The sequence below is a fragment of the Fundulus heteroclitus genome, chromosome 8, assembly GCF_011125445.2.
Source record: "Fundulus heteroclitus isolate FHET01 chromosome 8, MU-UCD_Fhet_4.1, whole genome shotgun sequence".
In the NCBI taxonomy this organism is placed as follows: domain Eukaryota; kingdom Metazoa; phylum Chordata; class Actinopteri; order Cyprinodontiformes; family Fundulidae; genus Fundulus; species Fundulus heteroclitus.
This window is the reverse complement of record NC_046368.1, coordinates 15,163,962-15,182,311: the sequence shown is the minus strand read 5'-3', so window position 1 is coordinate 15,182,311 and position 18,350 is coordinate 15,163,962. Positions and strand designations below refer to the sequence as shown.

General features: G+C 39.5%; 1 protein-coding gene across 2 annotated transcripts; it reads left to right on the top strand.

The window, feature by feature from the left end:
- Positions 1–4,162: 4,162 nt before the first annotated feature.
- LOC118563925 lies at positions 4,163–18,350 on the top strand. Of its 2 annotated transcripts, XM_036140167.1 has the most exons (4): positions 4,163–4,699; positions 4,791–4,908; positions 12,270–12,410; positions 17,456–18,350. In XM_036140167.1, the coding sequence occupies exons 2-4, from the start codon at positions 4,839–4,841 to the stop codon at positions 17,638–17,640; spliced, it is 396 nt and encodes a 131-aa protein (XP_035996060.1). In that variant the 5' UTR covers positions 4,163–4,699; positions 4,791–4,838; the 3' UTR covers positions 17,641–18,350. The 2 variants fall into 2 exon arrangements, with proteins under 2 accessions (XP_035996060.1, XP_035996061.1); XM_036140168.1 differs by lacking the exon at positions 4,163–4,699 and having other exon boundaries at positions 4,792–4,908; positions 12,275–12,410.

The window sequence follows — 18,350 nt, the reverse complement described above, 5'->3', positions numbered from 1 at the left end:
TTTTGCAACTATTTCTTGTGCTTTTCACTTGTTGGGTTTGCCCAGCAGGCATTTATGCCTGCTTTATGATGACATATTTGGATCGATATGAAACACGACTTTGCTCCAATCTGTTTTCTGTTTATTGTTGTAATGAGTTGCAACAAATCGTTCTTTTTATACACATCTTAAAACTCCCTGGAAAGATCTTGTGCTTTAGGCAACATTACTCGGTTATAAATGACTTTATAGCTAGTTAGACTGGTCAGCTGATAGACAGAAAAGTCATCTAAAGAGGTTTTAAAAAAAAACACACATCTGCAAATCTGAAGAAGCTTTCTCTAGTACTGTGAGCCTTTATTATCACTGAATACAAATCAAGAAATTAGATTATTTTCTGTCTTACTAAGGCAAGCAGCAAGGGGTGAGCATTGGGGAGCTCAAGAGGTGGCACAAACGTATTTATAATTCATGAAGAAAAATCATAGGGGCTGGCTTTTATAGAGCAATAAAGCAAAATTCAAAAGTGCTTACTTTTCTGTAGCAGAGCTCAAGCTCTCTTCAGTGTGTCGTCTCCTTTGCTGTATAAGTAGCACCCGGCTTTGCGCTGCCTTTCAGTGTAAAAAATGCAGAGGCACATACATTGGGTAAAAGCGTTCAATTACTTGAAATTCTGACTGTGCTTTAGGGCTGGGGCAGTTCATCTTTCAGCTAGTGCCAGCATTAGGGTGATAATCACCAGACATGTGAGGCAAGTGCCCCTAAAAGGCGCCCAATACACCGACCTCCTTGATTATTTCTCCTTCCAGACAAATAGTGGAGACATAGTCATTTTCAAACCTCGCTGGCTTTGGACATTGTGGCTAATGCAGTTGTTTGGAAGGGGGGGTGCGGAGGGGTAAAGCCATTAAAATATTTTTCCATGTTGTAGAGTCAGATTACTGCTCATTAATGCTGCAGAGACCCTGCTGGGCAGACCTAATGACACTTTCCGGTTTCATCTCTCCTGTAATTTTGGGCGCAGGGTTATGCACAGTGACAGATGCCCAGAATTAAAACCCACGGTGCTGAATTAACTTTTCATGCGGTCCCTTCTTACAGCCGCGTTGTTTTCTTTTTCGGCCATGACTTGCTGCAGGCTCAGTTCCTCTCCTGGTGTCTTAATTGAAATTTCATCAAGTATTTAAAGCCCCGCAGCCCTCCCTATTTTCGTCACTGTCACTCCAAACTAGCCGGTGGCAGTGACTTCAAGGGTATTTAAAGCAGCTATTGTGTATACCGAGTTAAGTCGGTAGTGGTCGGGGGGGGAAGAGAGGCTCGCTTTCATCACCGCAGAACTGCTGGACCTCCTTTCTCCCCTCCAAGTCGATCCTCCTCTCACTCCTCCTGTCAAGGTTTTATCACTCAAAGGCTCACGCGGCTCAGCAGAAATGAATGAGGCCCGTGACACGGGGAAGAGGAAAGAGGTCGAGACCGAAACTGGATGTGCGCATCAGCACCGGGACTTTGGCAAGAGCTGCTCTTTCATGCTTCGCAGCTCTCAGTTCAGCTGCGTTAGTGCTGAGAGAAATCTCGCATTACGGATTCATTGCGGCCGCCCAGAACAAACCGAAAGCTCGAGCAGTGAGTCGGGTTTCTGTTTGAGACTGAGAGTGTGAAATATAAGGGCATTCCTACTGTTAGCTGGGTAATAAGAACAATTGCCCGCAGTTAATTCAGGCTGCTTCGCACGTAACAAGTCTCCCTGGTGAGACAAGGGGAATGGAAATAAAACTCCTTCAAGTTTTGAATTCAACACAGACCATGTGTTCAGTCAGCGCTGTGGAACATGTGAGGCTACAGAAATAATTGCAGGGATAAAAAGTAAGAGGTCCAAAGTATTAGTGTTCACAATGAGACGGGAGAAGCTGCGAAGCAGGCAGGGTTCACCAGGTACCCTTACCGAGTCGAAGCTAAGAAAACCTCCCACCCAAAAAGCAGGAAATGGCGTGCAGCATCCAGCTATGTGCACGCAAGAAAAGAACGAACATACAATCTGGACTTAGTGTAATGCTGAAAATAAAATCCCTGCTCTTTTTACGCTATGTAGAAGCAACCCGAAGGCCTCAGCAAAAACCCAAGTTCCGTCTGAAAGAAGTAACCCCAGGAGATGATGCTGCCACCACCGTGCTTCACTGTAGGCACAGTTTTCTTTTTAGCATGTGGAACGTTGTGTTTTTTTTTTGTGCCAAATGGAAGCAAAACACAGTTTTGAGAGAGGAGTTATAAAAACCTGGACATTTTTAATCAAATGAAGACGGGATGGAGGGGGAGATGGACAGACTAGATGTCGTCTGTTGGAAAAAAAGCATACTCCTAATTCACTGGTCAGTCTACATTGCAGCTCTCAGATTTTACCTTGAGATCCTGTATTTAAGTGACTGGTGTGATCTTCTTCTGTAGGGTTTCTGTTTTCTTGGAGATCAGGTTAGGGGCTCTTTCATCCAGGAAGAACTGCTGCCGCTCTTCTGCCTTGAAAGGAGTCAGTTGAAGTGGTGATGGCATCCAGAGATGAGAGTCGTGGGACAAAGTGATTGTTTTGCAAGTAATAACATTTGCTCAATCTGAGCTAACGTGTGTAAATTTCAGATCAAGTCCAAAGTTAAGACACGTTAGTCCCGAGTCGAGTTCAAATGCCAAACCTGAACGCTAGAGTATTAAATAAGTCATTTGAGCAAATAGTAATTTAGCAGCAAAGTAATTATGAAGGTAGTTTTGTTTGTTTATTATTCAACCAAAAGAAAAGGTTGCTTCAATCAAAAAATATACAAGTAATAAGTATTGTTCACCAGAAAAAGGCTTTTAAAGAATGTATTTGCCAAAACAATTAGCAAGAGGAACTTCTGTCAAAAATGTTAGCGCTGATGATCCTTTTCACCAGGAATATTAACTAAAACAAAAATAAATTATCAATCAGATATAGGAAAATAATGACCAAACTGATCCACAATAAAATAAAAAATAAAAAAACTGGGTTTATGTAGAAAGTAAAAAAAAAAATATATCTCTATGTTAACCAACTAGAACAATTCAAAGTTGTTGTTTTTTTTTTTACAATAATGAATTAGCTAAATTGTCTTGTTACTGAAATGTGCCTTACAAATAAACAGGCCTTGCCTTGGCTAATAAGAGATTATTGAAACAACATGTCGAACCATTTAAACAGATGGATAAAAGGAAACTTTCTGATAAAGTTGATTTTGTACGATATGATTATGGCGATGCAAGATCTGCACAGATACTGGACATCCACACTTAAGAAACAATTTAAATGAAGAGAATACGTCAGAAAGGTAACTTTACCATTGGAAGGTTACCAGATTACAACGCTAACCATCTGGTTTAACATCCAGTTTTTGGGTTTCCATCTAAGTGAGAATGCATGCATTCAAAAAGGAGTTTCCAGCCTCCGTGATTTAGTAAGCAAGCAAATGCTATTAATCAGCCGTTTAGCTAACAATTAATTATTATCATGGAATCCCAAAACTGGTCATCTCAAAGTCTGAAAAGTTTTAAAATCCTCCTCAAACAAAAAGATGAAACAAAACTCTTTTCCTGGGAATTCTTTCAAGGAAACGGTCTGAGATGCACGCCGAAGGCTGAATCTTGGCAAACAATGACCCAAATGCCTCTTTTACTTCCCACACAAACAATGACTCAGATATAAGAGGGGAAACAAATTACACACAGCTGCACACATTTCCAAATCCCAACGTGGTGCGTGTGCATCATTATGACAAGATGCGCCGCGACGTAATTTCACATTGTGCGCCTCGTAAATAAGCTGTAATGAATTTTTTATTCCCCCCGCGCTCCATTGTAATGTGCAGGGCTGCTGTAAATATGTCTTAATAGGAATGATATAGCAGTCAATGGCGGCCATCTATCAGGTCAGGACCATATGTTGCTTGGGGTGGGGAGGGAATGAGGGCTTACCACAAAGCCTGCCTTATCCTCTGGCATTACAGTCTCTAAGAAAGGATTTAGTCTTTAATTCTTGATTAGATAGAATTTTCTCCCCTGTGCGAGTGTGTAGTGATACACCAAGCACAGATAACCTGCCCCACTTGCGACATGTGTGCGCGTGTTGGTGTGTTTGGCCGTGCTTTTGGCGTCGCTCCCAATCCGAGGCGTAAACACGCGCACACTTCCATCCATACTCTGGGAGGCTGAACCTGTGGCGTCCCGTCCCATTTCGCCCCCGCCGGGCTTTTAAAACATTGTTATTGGGCTATTATTAGACACAATGGATTATCAATTGGGATTAAGCCGTGATTGATTTGTGCGTCCCAGCTGGAAAAGGATCACTCTCTGTTGTTTGTTTTCATCTCTGTGATGATGCTCCCATGTGTGTCCCCCCTCGTTTGTTTTTTTTGTTTTTTTTATGTCATGAGATGTGAGAGGGAAGAGATTCTAACAACCTCTTGACCCTCCCAGGATCTGAGGACACTGCTTCTGAAGGCATTAATTTATTTAGTTTCTTCACTCAAACCATCTTCCTCCTCCTCTTCTCTTTGCCTGACTGGCTGCTGAGCTGAGCTGAGCTGACTGGCTGGCTGGCTGGCTGGCTGGTTAGCTGGCTCCCCCTCTCACTGAAGTCTCACCATCAGATCCCTCATTCAGAGTGCGAGCTTCGCCGAGGCAGAGTGGGAGGCAGACGCTCGGGCTCCTCGGGGTTCAGGCAAGTGGCATCGCTGCAATATTTCTCTTTCTCTGCATCTGGTTTGTTGGGAAATTAGATGTGAGCAGAGGAAAATCTCTGACTCTTTCAGCACAGACAACTGACCCCCCCACCCCCACCCCACTTCTGTGCTGCATCCATGACTGTGCGTACCTGGTTAGGGTATGGACTTGGATTTATTTTGGTTTGGATGCTCTGCTTGGCACAAGGTGAGTGGCATGCGTTCTGCTGCATATTATTGCGTGTGTGTGCATGTGCGTGCGTGTCAAAGGGCATAATTGCATCCCAGACACACCTATCGCCACTTTCATCAGCTCTTTGTTTTGAGCGTCATATGATTTGTATTATTAAAACAACCTCGAGAGGCCAACTTTAAAGAGCTGCAAAATACCAAACTAAGAGAACAAATCCACACCAAAAAAAAAATAACATTGCGGAGTATGAAGAACATATTGCATTGTAAAGGACTATTTTAAAGGCTTGTTCCAACAAAAAATTATTTTGTTCTGACGGTAAACGACCAGGGAGCTCGAATCCATCTCCGCCAGCAATACATTATATATCCATACAAGAGGCAAAGTAAATTTCCCCACAGAGCAGTAGCCATTGACCTAGGTAAGTTTGACTGTAATTTTTGCCTCCAATTCTATCCACCAGCAAGGAAAATATGTTATCTTATTTCATATTGAAATGCCGCTTGGTGTTTTTTTTTAAGCCCCCTGTCTCGTCTGTGTCACATAACATCTGATTCCAACAAAAGAAGCCGCTTGGATCATTTGTGCTAGCTGTTTGATGTATGACTTATTGATCTGGCAGCATCGATGACGGCAGACGGGGAAGCCAGCGGCTTCATTAGCACGTCGCCTGTTTGATTTCCACCTCAAAGTGCATCCGATTAGCAAAGAATTTGTTTTCTGTAAAACCATTTTTTCCAGGTTTACATTAAGAAATAAAGATATGATCAAGTAAAGGGATTCATAAAATTGATTTGCCATATTTGAAAGTAAATTAGCATTTATGAATTTAAGCACCTTTCTATATTAGAGGGTTTTTAAAACATCTTTGCGCTCCATGTGCATGAGTAATTATTTTTAGGGTTTTTACTCGTTTCTGGCATAGTGATGACTACAGCACATGGACAAAAGCAGGGTTTTTTTTGTCTGTGTGCGTGTTGACAGCATTTTTTTCACATAAGTCACATCGTAGAATCCAGTGTGTCACTCCATCTACTGTACAGCCAGAGCAAGTTCACAAAAATATTTCCAAACCTACGTAGCCAGAAAGGGGGAAAAGGGCACTGTGGGGTATGTAGCCCCCAAAATGGCTGCTATGTTGGGGGCTATTGCTGATTTCCTTTTGTCCTCTGAAGTTGGTATTTCAGACCTCTGAGTAAGAGAGTTTTACTGGAACGGCCCCTAACGTTGGAAAAGTCGATGTGCTACCAGCAACATTGAGTAAAAAAATCATACTTTGACTGTTTTTAGCAGCTCTCTATTATTTATAGAACATTTAGTCAGTCAAACAGTTTCTGCTTTTCAGTGTTTATAAAATGGGATGTTTCAGCGCTGTTTATATGCACAAAATTCTACGTAGAATGGTATTATTGTCATTGTTATTGTTTTCCGGGGTGCCGCCAAGAATTCTGGGCCCCATGTTGAAAAAGTTCAGCACGGCTTAAAAATTGATGCAAAAATGATTTTGCAAATAAAATAATACTTAAAAATGCATTCTGAGACTCAGGTTAGCTGTATTTGTATGTTTAACAATGGTTTTTGTGCGAGCGTCCATGTTTTTTCCTACTGTCTGACAAGAGGGAAACTGGAAAGCATAAAGTCGGAGATGACGTAATCTCCGTCAGTTTTGAGTTCTGACGTAAATGGACCCTATCTTGACTTTTAGAAAGTCGTAAAACCCTAACCTTGAGAATACATGTCCAGATATTTCAAATAATTAAACAAAACCTGAGTCAGAGGCAAGCATATTATTAGCATGTATTTTGGAGGATAATTAACATTCCTATCACATTATTTAGAATATTAAAAAGGTGTAAGCTTTATGCAATGAGTAGTCTTGTTGGGAGGTACCTCCATCACTGCACCCTTTCTCCACTACAAAGCATATATATATATATACCTACATACACACATATCTATATGTATGAAACAATACATATATTGTACTTTTGTGAGAGCAACAGTATTATTTGCACATGTAAAAACTGCAGTTTTTGTGCAGTATGCCATAAATATGATTTAAAACACTGATGCATGAGCAAATACAGAGAAGAGGGTACAAGTAAAAACATCTTCATTAAAATATAATAAGTGGCGAAATATGTACCAGCTTTATAACATTTTATATTTTTTTCTCATAACAAACAGCATTGTTCCATTTGTCACATTTTGTCCATATTTCAAACTCCAAATGCATGTTGCATGTACATGAGAAAGCCTCATAATTGTAACTGTTTAAGCGGAATTGCCCAGCAATAATTAAATATTGACAGCTGAAAACTGGAAGCAGCTTTCAGCAACTCACTAATTATACATTCAAAATGATTTTGTTAAAACAATGATCTTGTGGGTTGTTTTTTGTCTGCATTGCTAGGGGTTTGCATGCTTCAGCTCTGTTAAATAAAATTTTACTGTTCAGCTATCCTTTCCCTTTAAGCAACTGATGGAACAGCTCCTTTCTGAAAAGCTAATCTGCCACTGACACCACAAGGCAACCAGACCCACCACACAGCTCAGCTAAGCTGCCAGGACAGGGCTCGAAAGTTATTCCTTCTCCTTTTAACCATCTTCTTGTTTTTATTAGATGCACAAAGCGCGGGCCCTGGAAATGGTGGGCTCATTTCGGAGATAAAATGCATGCCCATGATGCTGATAATGAGTAAAACCAAATTTAGGTCACAACAGATTCAGAGTTAATCAACATTTTTAATGCGCACTGCAACAAGCCTCGTTGTGGGCTCATAATAAACTGCACCGTACCAAGGGAGCTGACTGTCTTTTTAATGTAGCCTCATTATGTTGACAAAATGCTTATAGCAGGCAGCCTTTCGGTGTTTCATAACTGATGTGTGTTACGGCACAGAGAGGAAATTGATCAATCAATTATTTGCAAGATATAAATCACAATTCCCACATCTATTATTGACTATATTCATTATTTTATTAAGATATGTCAGAATTTATGACAGATTTTGCTATGACTAGCAGGGGAGTTGCGACACATTCCCCTACAGACTGGCATGTGTTCTGTGCGCCCACAAGGCTTTACATTGATTCCAGCAGATTTCTAAAGTGATTTTTGTAAGAGCATTTGCCCGGGATTAGTTCGCTCCTGAAAGCTCCATCAGAGCTTTTGGTGGGCTATTTAACATAGCAGAGGCGGCAAGAGGCTGTGGCCTGACGCTCTGCTCTCACACTGAGTCCAACGGGCTGCACAGATAAAGAGGGAGGATTGGTTTCAGCCAAAGCTGATCTTCCATCTTATACGGGTAGGCTTCTGGAGGGCAAGCACAGGTGTGTGAGCGGGCTGGACTCTCAGCCAATCCCTTTAAGCCCTGATGGATTTTGTTCTGGTTCGGCTTAGCCTCACTTTCTTAAGAGAGTTAAGCATTTGGAAAGTGAAACAATTGCAAGGCAAAAATCAGAAGTTAAATATTTCTTCTTCTTTTTTTAATACGTTTCATACCACATCCCTCTGTGGCCTGATTGAATCAGTGCTGTCTGTTCCTCTGACTGTACAATTAGCAATCCTCTTTTTGGCAATTTACCTTTTCAGAACATTGCTTTACCTTTACTCTTACACTCAGTTTATTGACCTATCTGCATCGACATGTAATTTTGATTCATGTACTTTAACCATAAAGGAATTTAGCCAGGGGCTAATTGAGTTTTACCTCATGATTATAAGCCCTGACAAACAATTCCTTTAGATTTAAACATATGTTTCATTTTATTTTATTTTAGATAATTTATTTTGAGATTTTTTTTATCACAGTGGCAGGGCAGTTGGTAGCACTGGTGCTTCGCAGCAAGGAGGTCTTAGGTTCAAATCCCAGCCTGCTGTCCTTCTACATGGAGTTTGCATGTTCTCCCTGTGCATACATGGGTTCTCTCCTGGTATTCCAGGTTCCAACCACAATCCAAAAACATGACTGTTTTAGGTTAATTGGTCTCTTCAAGTTGTCCTTATGAGTGTGTGCATGTGCGTCCCTGTGATGGACTGGGGGCTTGTCCAGGATGTGCCCTGCCTCTTGCTCAATGATCATCAAAGATAGGCTCCACATCAATATCATTTTTTCTACTCCTGGAAAGATCTTTATACCTTCACAACTGTACAACATCAACGCATCTGATCATGAAAATTAGGAAATGTACCAGAAGAACAACTTAAATAATAATCAGTCGATATTATTCTGATGTAGGCTTGAGTTTATGGCAGCTATATTAAACAAAAAAACATCATTGTTACTATCAAAGATAATTTTTTAACCATATTTTCTAATAGCATGAAAGAAAGCAATGCATTAATGCATCTGACCATGAAAACTGATAAATGTGCTGGGAGCACAACCTAAATCAGGGGTGTCAAACATACGGCCCGCCGAACAATTTAGTCCGGCCTTGTGGCTAAATGCATTATCATTATAAAAAAAAAAAAAAAAAATTTCCCCCAGTGTCCTGTCTGGCAATGTGGCAATAAGAATTGTTGTCTTAATGCCAAAAAGAGCTCATCAGATTTGACTTTCACAAGTGGAGCAGTACTGCTTTTGCCATAGTGCTCCGCTTGATTTATGAATGTGAATAGTTTTATTATGATTCATGTGGGGAATATCTCAAATAATATGGACACTACAATGGGAAAGTAGGAGAGGAATGGAAGAACAAGAAGAAAAAAAACAAAAGGTGAAAGAAAGAGGAGATAAAAGGAAGAGAATGATAAAATAATTATTGAAAAAAAAACATGTACTTCGTTTAATTGAAAATATGCAGTTCCTATATTCCTATATTGTCCACGCTGTGTTTTAATTAGCAGATTAAGCTTCAGGTGTGGAAAATTTAAAAAAAATTCTTAATTTTTATCTGTTTGATGTATTTTGTCATGCAGGACAGTGTTTTTAAGTTCCAAAAAATGTGAATAAATGTTTTTCAACATTGTACAATCACTGTGACCAGTTCTTATGCATAATGCACAAGTAAATGTTTAACTGAGTAAAAGTATTGTTGAAATTGCACATACTTTTCTTAAAAACGCTGAGGTTATTCATAATATATTGTGTAAAAGTGAAATTAATTTAATATGAAAATTAACAACAAGTCCATGTTTATTAGTTCTATTTAATCTTGCAATGAGTTAACTCGTGTGGCCCTCTTGAGATCAGATTAAGCTGAATGCGGCCCCTCAACCAAATAAGTTTGACACCCCTGACCTAAATGAACACAAATAACTCGTACATACTGTAAAGGGACATCATAATGTATTCTACAGGTTGCAGTTAGAAAAGAAATGTTGCACATCAGAAAACAGTCAATGGACTGGCAACCTGTCCAGATGTACCCCGCCTCTCACCCAATGACTGCTGGAGATTGTCAGAAACACTCCCCCTGCTACCCTGCACATATAAATGGGTATAGACAATGGATGGATGAGAAAATGGTCATTCATTGGGAAGTTACTGTCAATATCATATCCACAGAAATAATTTTTCAAACTAAAAAAAAAGATATGTTACAAGTAGAAACATTGATTTCTGTGCCATCATTTGTGTATTATGGCTATTTTTAAATAGTTATAATTACAACCAATCTTAAAATCCACCATAACAAACTTTTTGTGTAGAGATTTAAGATTTAAGACAGGTTGACTTGAAAATTTGTACAACTAATAATCTTAAAAATGTGGGGTGTGTTTTTATTCAGCTTTCCAGATTGATTTGCACATTGAGAATAAAAAATCTTTTCCCAATCTTTTATGCAAATAAGCTCAAGCTCAGTCGGATTGGATGCAAGCATTTGTAGCATCAACATTCAAGTCTTGTCAGGGCGTCTCAATTGGATTTTGGTGTGGACTTTGACTGGGCCGTTCTAAAATATAATTATGCTTTGAGTTAAACCATTTAATTTTAGCTCTGGCTGAATGTTTTCGGTTGTTCGGTCTTACTGGAAGGTTGTTCTGTATCCCCGTTTTAAAAGAGACCTATTGTGATTCCTTTTAAACAACTCAGGATAGGTGTACAGGCTATACAAAACATATTCATAACATTTTTTTCCCCAAAATCATTCTCAGATAATGAGATTTCAGCTCCTCATTTCTGCCTACTTTGACCTCCTTTCAGCTGTTTTTAGGGCTCTGATACTTTTATGCAAATAAGCTGTAGCTGGCCACACCCCTCACCTCAACTTAATGTTTACATTTGCACTTTGGCAATGTGGCAGGGACTTTGCCATCAAAAATTAAATCAAGCCACGCAACTTTGTTCTCCGTTATTGGGAGAAACAGCTTCTCTTCTCCACTGTGAAGCGGGCTCGGCACAGATGCAGTTTCTAGGTGAGAGGTAATGCCCGTTTACTGTGACGTAATGATCAGGAGGTTTTTGAAACGGCTTGTTTTCAAGACGCAAACAAAACATTCACTTATCGGCAAAAAATGGCTGGATTATTAGATTTTTAATTTTAGCACTTGGACTGTTTATAGAAGCAGGAGAGACCCAAATTAAAGTGCAGAAACGTGCAAAAAGTGAATTTAGCATAATAGGTCCCCTTTAAGTTTTTTTAAACCTCTAACAGGTTTTCTTCCAGCATTGTCCTGCATTTAGCGCCATATAATGTATAATGCTGTGTGTTCACTAATGTTCTCCAGTAAACTTCCTAGGCTTTCATAGAACTGCTGGTTTACACTGAGATTGAATTACACACAAGTGGACTCGATTTACTAATTTGGTGACTTTGAAAAGCAGTTGGTCACACATCATTTTATTTAGGGGAATCAGCGCGAAGATAGCTGAAGGCAAACACAGGTCGTACATTTTTGTTTTGTATTTGAGAGACATGTTCATTTTAATTCCACTTCACAATCATACACAAAATCCTAATAAAATACACAAGTTTGTGGTTGTAATGGGACAAAGGGTGAAATAGTTCAAGGGATGTGAATACTTCTGCAAGGTATTGTATGATTTTGCATCTGTAAATTTTAAAACAGTTTTTTAAACAGAGAACGCACTCCGTTTCTTAAAATCCTCTACTTTGCACACCATATTCAGGCATCCATCTCTCGTTATCTTGGTTAGGTTGTGTGGTTGTATGTATATATTTATTTATTTTTTGTCAGACAGAGCGGTTCTTGTCTAACAAAGTCAAAACCTTTTTCTTTTTTCTGCATAAATAAAACTAAACCCTCAATTAAACGTAACCATGGTGCTGAAAAAATAACCTTTCAGTTTTCAGAACTCTCCATTGATTGGCATCGCTGTCTTATCCAGTGTGTCTGGTGTGTGTATCGTGCTCAGTTGGGTTTGGACCAAAATGGTTCCTTCATTTCTCTTTATTAACCTTTGCAGTGCAGGGTCTGCAGTGCTATGGCTGCAACATCATCCACGGCCAGAGGTATGTGGACTTGGGCTGCGCCAACCCAGAGGTCATCACATGCACCCACTCACACAATGGCTTCAAACATCGTTTCTGCATCAAGACAGAAAGCAGTGAGTGAATCTTTTTACTCTCCACCTCGTTTAATTCAGTGTGCAAATGTTCTTACGTCATTATTCGCTGACTTTAACTATTTTATTTTTTACTTCTCTGGCTTGATTCACCCCGATGTACCACTGGATATCGGCATAATCATTTTTTAATCACACATTCGTGTAAATGTGCCTTGTCTGGCAGATTTGAATATTCTATTTCCCTGCACAGGGGGATAGTTATGTAACTTTAATGTGCTCTGCTGAGTAAATTGTAAGTCATTCAATGTTTGATGTTGAGTCAAATGAAGGATGCGGACATCCAAGGCAGGGACGATGATGGAGCAGATCCACGGAAGCGTGGGCAGCCCAGCTGTTTCTCTGCTTGACATCTCAAGAAATCTGCCCATGCTGAAAGGGCTGATGTGGCACGGTTTCGCAGTCGCTTAGAGAATCAGCTAGCCCAGACAGGAACTGCATGTCATGCGCTGTATGACAAGCTCTTAGTCAAAATCTCGTACCGATGTCTTGGCAGTAATCTGTGGCCAGTCAGCCCATTTAATCTTCATCTGACCCTGTCAAACCCAAATCAAACAGACGCTGGCAAAGTTCCACGAAGCAGTCTTTTGTCCAAAGATACAAGACATTTGTCACTAATCCATAACATCTTCTGCTTCCTTCCCCTCCCTTCTGATAAAAGATGCCTTGTGCTTCGTGTGCCTCTGACTCAAGGCTCCACACACATCAAGCTGAGAAAATGTCGGGTAAATTATTGGGTGGTTGCTATATAATACTATGCTGAAAGGAGGTGAGCCATCAGCCTCCAAAACCAAGAACAGCGATGCTTAACTATCAGAAATCAATTTATTTTATATTCATCTGCAAACCAATATGAAGGAGAAATTTGCTCCTAATCTTATCACATTTTTTTAAGGAGCTGTTTATCAGAATATCAAATGTTTATTTAATCAGTTAAATTAACTAAACACAATCACACATTATATTCATTCCTAATCAAGCTAAGATCTATTTTGTAATGATTTAGTTTAAGCTCATCATAAAACAAACATCCTACGCACTAATTCTGTGTTAAATCAATACAGCTAAAAGAGACGCGTCTCTGAATGAGGAAAAATATTTTCTAAACTTAAAAAGACTTAAAAAGAAGATTTGAACTTTGATCAAAGGTCAGTGGCCGACACTTCCAGACACTTCTGATAAAACTACCCAAGGCTGAAGTCCAGCTATTTGCTGTCTCTGTGCACTTGCATATGATGTGCATCTAGTGTTACTGCATTAATTTATTCACAGCTAAGTAAAAATATTAAACAATTGTGTTTTTGCTGTCAAGCAGATGCTCAGTTAAGTAGAGATAATTAATTTGAATAAACCACAAAAACGGGAGCCTAAAGCAGAATAGTTCCAGAAGCAAAATAGTAAATAAACAGATTTCCCACTTTCATGCTTGTAGATAATTTTATTGGTGCTAATTTTGCAAAAAAAAAAACTGGGCTTTGACTTTAAATCACAAAATAATTTTCTGCGCAATCCACCCTGGTCCTTCTTCACACTGTAAAATCCCAAACAGAGTCCTTCAGGTTCTGATTTTAAGATGAGGTGGTCTGCAGAGAGGTTTCAACATTATCCTTTAGGGTGTTTAGAACACTAAGACTCAAAGTGGTCCGCAAAAATTTCATGACAATAATCTAAAAGGGGTTTAAAGCATCAAATGGAGCTCTTTATTTGATGAGACCCACCACGGCGCTTCCAGTGCCCCTAAAAGGAGCTTTGTGGAAAAACAAGGGCGGATCAAAAGCTTCTCAGTCAAGGATGTTTCTCAGAACCGAATTTCTTTAGCATGAGAGTCACAGTTCCTTATTGCGATCTTGCTGTGTGACCTTGACCTGTAACTCACAGCAGCCGGTTTCATAGCTCACCTGACAGGGGAATCAACGCACAACAGTTTTTGTTTTTTGTTTTTTTTTTCAACCTGACGATTTCCCACTGGCAGGAATCTAGCGGCGGGCTTTTCCGGTCCTGGAAGTGGGATGTTTGCATCACGATCCGAAGATGTTTGGGTTTCGTTTTTCTTTTGGGTGATTATTGTTTTTTTTTTTCAGATGAGGTGTTATTACTTTATCCTTTAGGTTTAGCTTCTTATTTATTCTTTTATTGTCAGCTCTGTTACATCAGTAACATTCATCCTGTTGTTAGATTATGTCCTTTTACTGGTTAGTTCCCTTCAGGAGTTTCCACTCCACGCCCTGCCATGCCTTCCTGCTCGGCTGTAATGAAGCTCATGTTATAAACCTGTTGCCTTCTCTATTACTTGTGTTAGCCTCCCATTTAAGCTTGCCATTTCTCTTTGTTCCCTGTCAAAAAAAACATATTTCTGTTCATCCTATGCCAGGTTTTACTTCTTTACACTTGCCATGCAAGTGTTTGCCTGTTTTGTTTTTTTTGTGTTTTTGTTTTGTTTTTTGCGTCATCCATATCATGCCTGTTTTTATTAAAGCCTTTCCAAGCTGCTCCTTTCCATCTGCTTGTTTGTGGGTCCAACTCCTTTTTACCACAGCCTTGAAAGTTTGAGGGTTTCTATCTGGAACCAGCTTGAAAAACTCTTAAGAAAGTAACTGAGCACTGGAGGCTTGAAGAGGAATAAGCATGACAAATAGAAAAAATGAAGATGAAAAGAGGAGGGGAAAAGGATAGAAAACTATAAAAGAAAAAGAACTTGGTATGAAGCTTGCCAAAATTTAGGAATTGATTAGATTGGGCTACCTTCTTAGTTCTTCTTGGAGCTGGCACCTTTCAGGGGGGGGCCAGATGGGGAAGATGCGATTAGCCAGTCAACCAGCAGATGTGGACTTTATGTATGGTCATGCTGAATAACACGGCTAATAACTAAAATTACATCTGTTTCTTTTTCTTACCACATTCTTTAAACTCGGACAGAAAGAAGAAGTGGAAAAAGTTAACAATTCTACAGAATTAAAAGGCAGGTTTACACTTCAGATTTTAACAGACAAAATAATATTGTAATCAATGGTTAAAAAAAAGTATTTCAGAATTTCAAAATCAAAAGAATGTTAATATTTAAATGAGAAGTACATTTAAATGTATTTAACAGGCATTCAGGCAGATATCATGATTATTACAGAACACGTCCATATCTTAAATCTTCCAGGATGTTATCTTTTTGGGACAAAACAGGACGTTTTGATCCGATTTAACCTCAAGGCAAAAGTCAAGCAAGGACATTTTCATGGTACTTGGAGAGAAGCAGATAAATGTGTCTGATTTGAGCTGTAAGTAGTCACTCGCTACACAAACTACATCAGTACCCGTGGATATTGTGCATTATTTTAAATGTTGACCTGCAGAGTCAGTCTTATTGGATCTGATCTGAATCTTTAATGGGACGAGTTGGCTTGAGGTTCAGTCGGGAGTCGAAATAAAGACATGTTGCATTTTTTGGGATCTGCACAACTGAATATTCATCAACACAATATCCAAAAAGATGCATAAAATGGCATTTAAGTTATTTACAAATAGCTGAGCTGCAAGTCAAAGTAGATCGGTTAAACTGATGCAAACATCCTGAATGTGATCATAGCCTAAACTTATAATTACAAAATTACATTATAACTTGTGAAAAAGGAACAGAGGTTAATTTGGAGGTTTTGTTCTTTGAGGATTCAGCATCAATCTATTTGTATCCCACGTGAAAACACCTTGAAATAAACATCACAGTAGCATAATCTCCCACAGAAAATTTTGGAAAAATATCCAACCTCCAGGTTGAATACATTTATTCATTGGGGAGAAAGGTTATATTAGGAAAAATGTTTTTAACTAAATATTGTCTTTTATTACAAAATGAATTGGATTGCCTTTTTAAATACATCTTTCAATTAGTCACTTTTTGATTAGTAAATCACGACTTTCTGCTTCTTTTAGGAATAAATAAGATGTGCGACAGATTTCCCTTAGCTACGGAGGCAAAAGCTGGACAAAAATCCAAAAACACAGTGCAGGATGGCAATGGAGGAAAATAAAAGAGTGGTACCTCTGCCTCATCTTCATCTAAAGTTTAGATTCTAAACTATTTGATGCCATTTCTGTGCCAGCCCATAGTTTGGGAGGCACATAAAGAAAAGCAGTTTCTGTCCTACCATCACAAACGACATGGGGAGTTTGCTAAAAGCTACTGGGTGTTTCACTAAAACTCTGCTTTGGTCAGATTAGAGCAATTCCAGGTGGGTTTGGTGTGAAACACATTATGAGGGAGACATTAACACCTCCTTTCCACTGTTAAAAGCATGGTGGAGGATCTGAGATGCTTGGGGCCTGTTTTTTTTCTGCCAATTGCAACATGAATTTTATCAAGACTTGTTAAATAAAGCCTTGGTCCCCTCTGACATGACCTAAAGGAAAATGGAAGCTCACAGGGTCTTTAAACAAGATAATAGTGTGAAACATGTCATCAAAGCAATACAGTAGTGGTTCACCATGGCCATCCTTGTCCAAAAACCTCAATCCGAAAGAAAACTGTTGGGTGAGCTGAAGAGAAGAGACAATAAAAGAAGACCCAGGACTCTGGACAACCTCTACAAGTCGTGCAAAGAGGAACGGTCAAAGATCCATCTATGCGCCAATCTTGAGAAAAGTTAAAGGGCAGAGGACTGAATGGTCTGCTATTGGCAAAAGAAGGGTGTATATTTAATTTGATGTTAATAAATGGGAAAGGAGCAGTAACTCTCAATGTTTTGCAGGTATGGAAACCTATCAGTCGTGTATTATACTTTGCAAAACGACGGGTGAAATAAGATGTTTTTGTTTTGTTCACGGCAGTAAACATGCTTGTCAAAGAGCTGCCTTTTCTCTCCTGTGCACTCTGGAGATTTGTACATGTCTTCCTCATTATCCGCTTGCATTACTCGGTGCTTAGTTATGCCTTTTTTTTTTTTTTTTTTTTTTTTCCTGCTGAGCCAAACACCAGCTCATCACTCTTATCTGACTGACTGACTGACTGACTTCCCCTCCTCCCCGTTCTGTCCCTGCAGCGGCCCTGGGTATCGCCCTGACCAGTGGCTGTGCTACGTCCAGACACTGTCAGCAACAAGAGCTGCCGGGGGTGCGAATTCACTGCTGCGACACCGACCTGTGCAACAGCACCCCGCTGTGGCATCCGAGCACGCTCCACTATGTCTGCGCCCTGGGTGCCCTGCTGCTGAGGATGTGGTGGTGATGCGAAGCCGGCCGCCGGGACAAACCCTCAGCATCGCTGGACCGCGCCTCTCAAAGGCTCAATGAGCGTGTTAGTCAGTGTGGTGTTACTTGAAAGCGGCTCTTAGGTTCTGTCAGATTGTGGGCTTGGACTAAGAATCCCATAGAGGAATCACAAAATAACCCATAAACATGTTTGAGGGAAAAGAATTATGAAACCACTTACACCCATCCGAGAACTTCTTGGGCACTTACACGTATTTAAATGTAGCATCGAGTATGGCATTTTATGGAACGTTTGTGTTAGAGGTTTACTGTCTGTTCAGTAAAAAGAAGATTTTACCCATAATGAACATAAATAACCCATAAAATAACATAACCCATGAAAATTAAAAATCCAAAAATAACCCATCAATATCATAAAAGTCCCATGGCAATGCGGATCTCAGCTTTAAAAAGTATTGCGTCTACTTGAAAGCCTGTCTTTTTTTTTTTCTGTTTTAATGAGTTTGTTATATTTTTTCAACATCCAACATATGCTCGGTGTGGTCTTTTAAAGTCACATGCTGCTTACTTTACACAGCATCATATATTTATTTTTTTCCCCTGTGTATGTCGCAGTAATGCAGGCCAGCTGGTTGGAAACAAACTCTATGTAAGTTTATGAAATGTTGGTTAGTGAAAGCATGTAATACTGTCAATTTCATCAATAAATGTTTCATATTTTTCAAA

Coding starts and splice junctions, on each gene's coding strand:
- LOC118563925 (XM_036140167.1), top strand. CDS start 4,839: ATGACTGTGCGTACCTGGTTAGGGTATGGACTTGGATTTATTTTGGTT. Junction 4,909..12,269: donor GATGCTCTGCTTGGCACAAG/GTGAGTGGCATG, acceptor TAACCTTTGCAG/TGCAGGGTCTGCAGTGCTAT. Junction 12,411..17,455: donor CTGCATCAAGACAGAAAGCA/GTGAGTGAATCT, acceptor CTGTCCCTGCAG/CGGCCCTGGGTATCGCCCTG.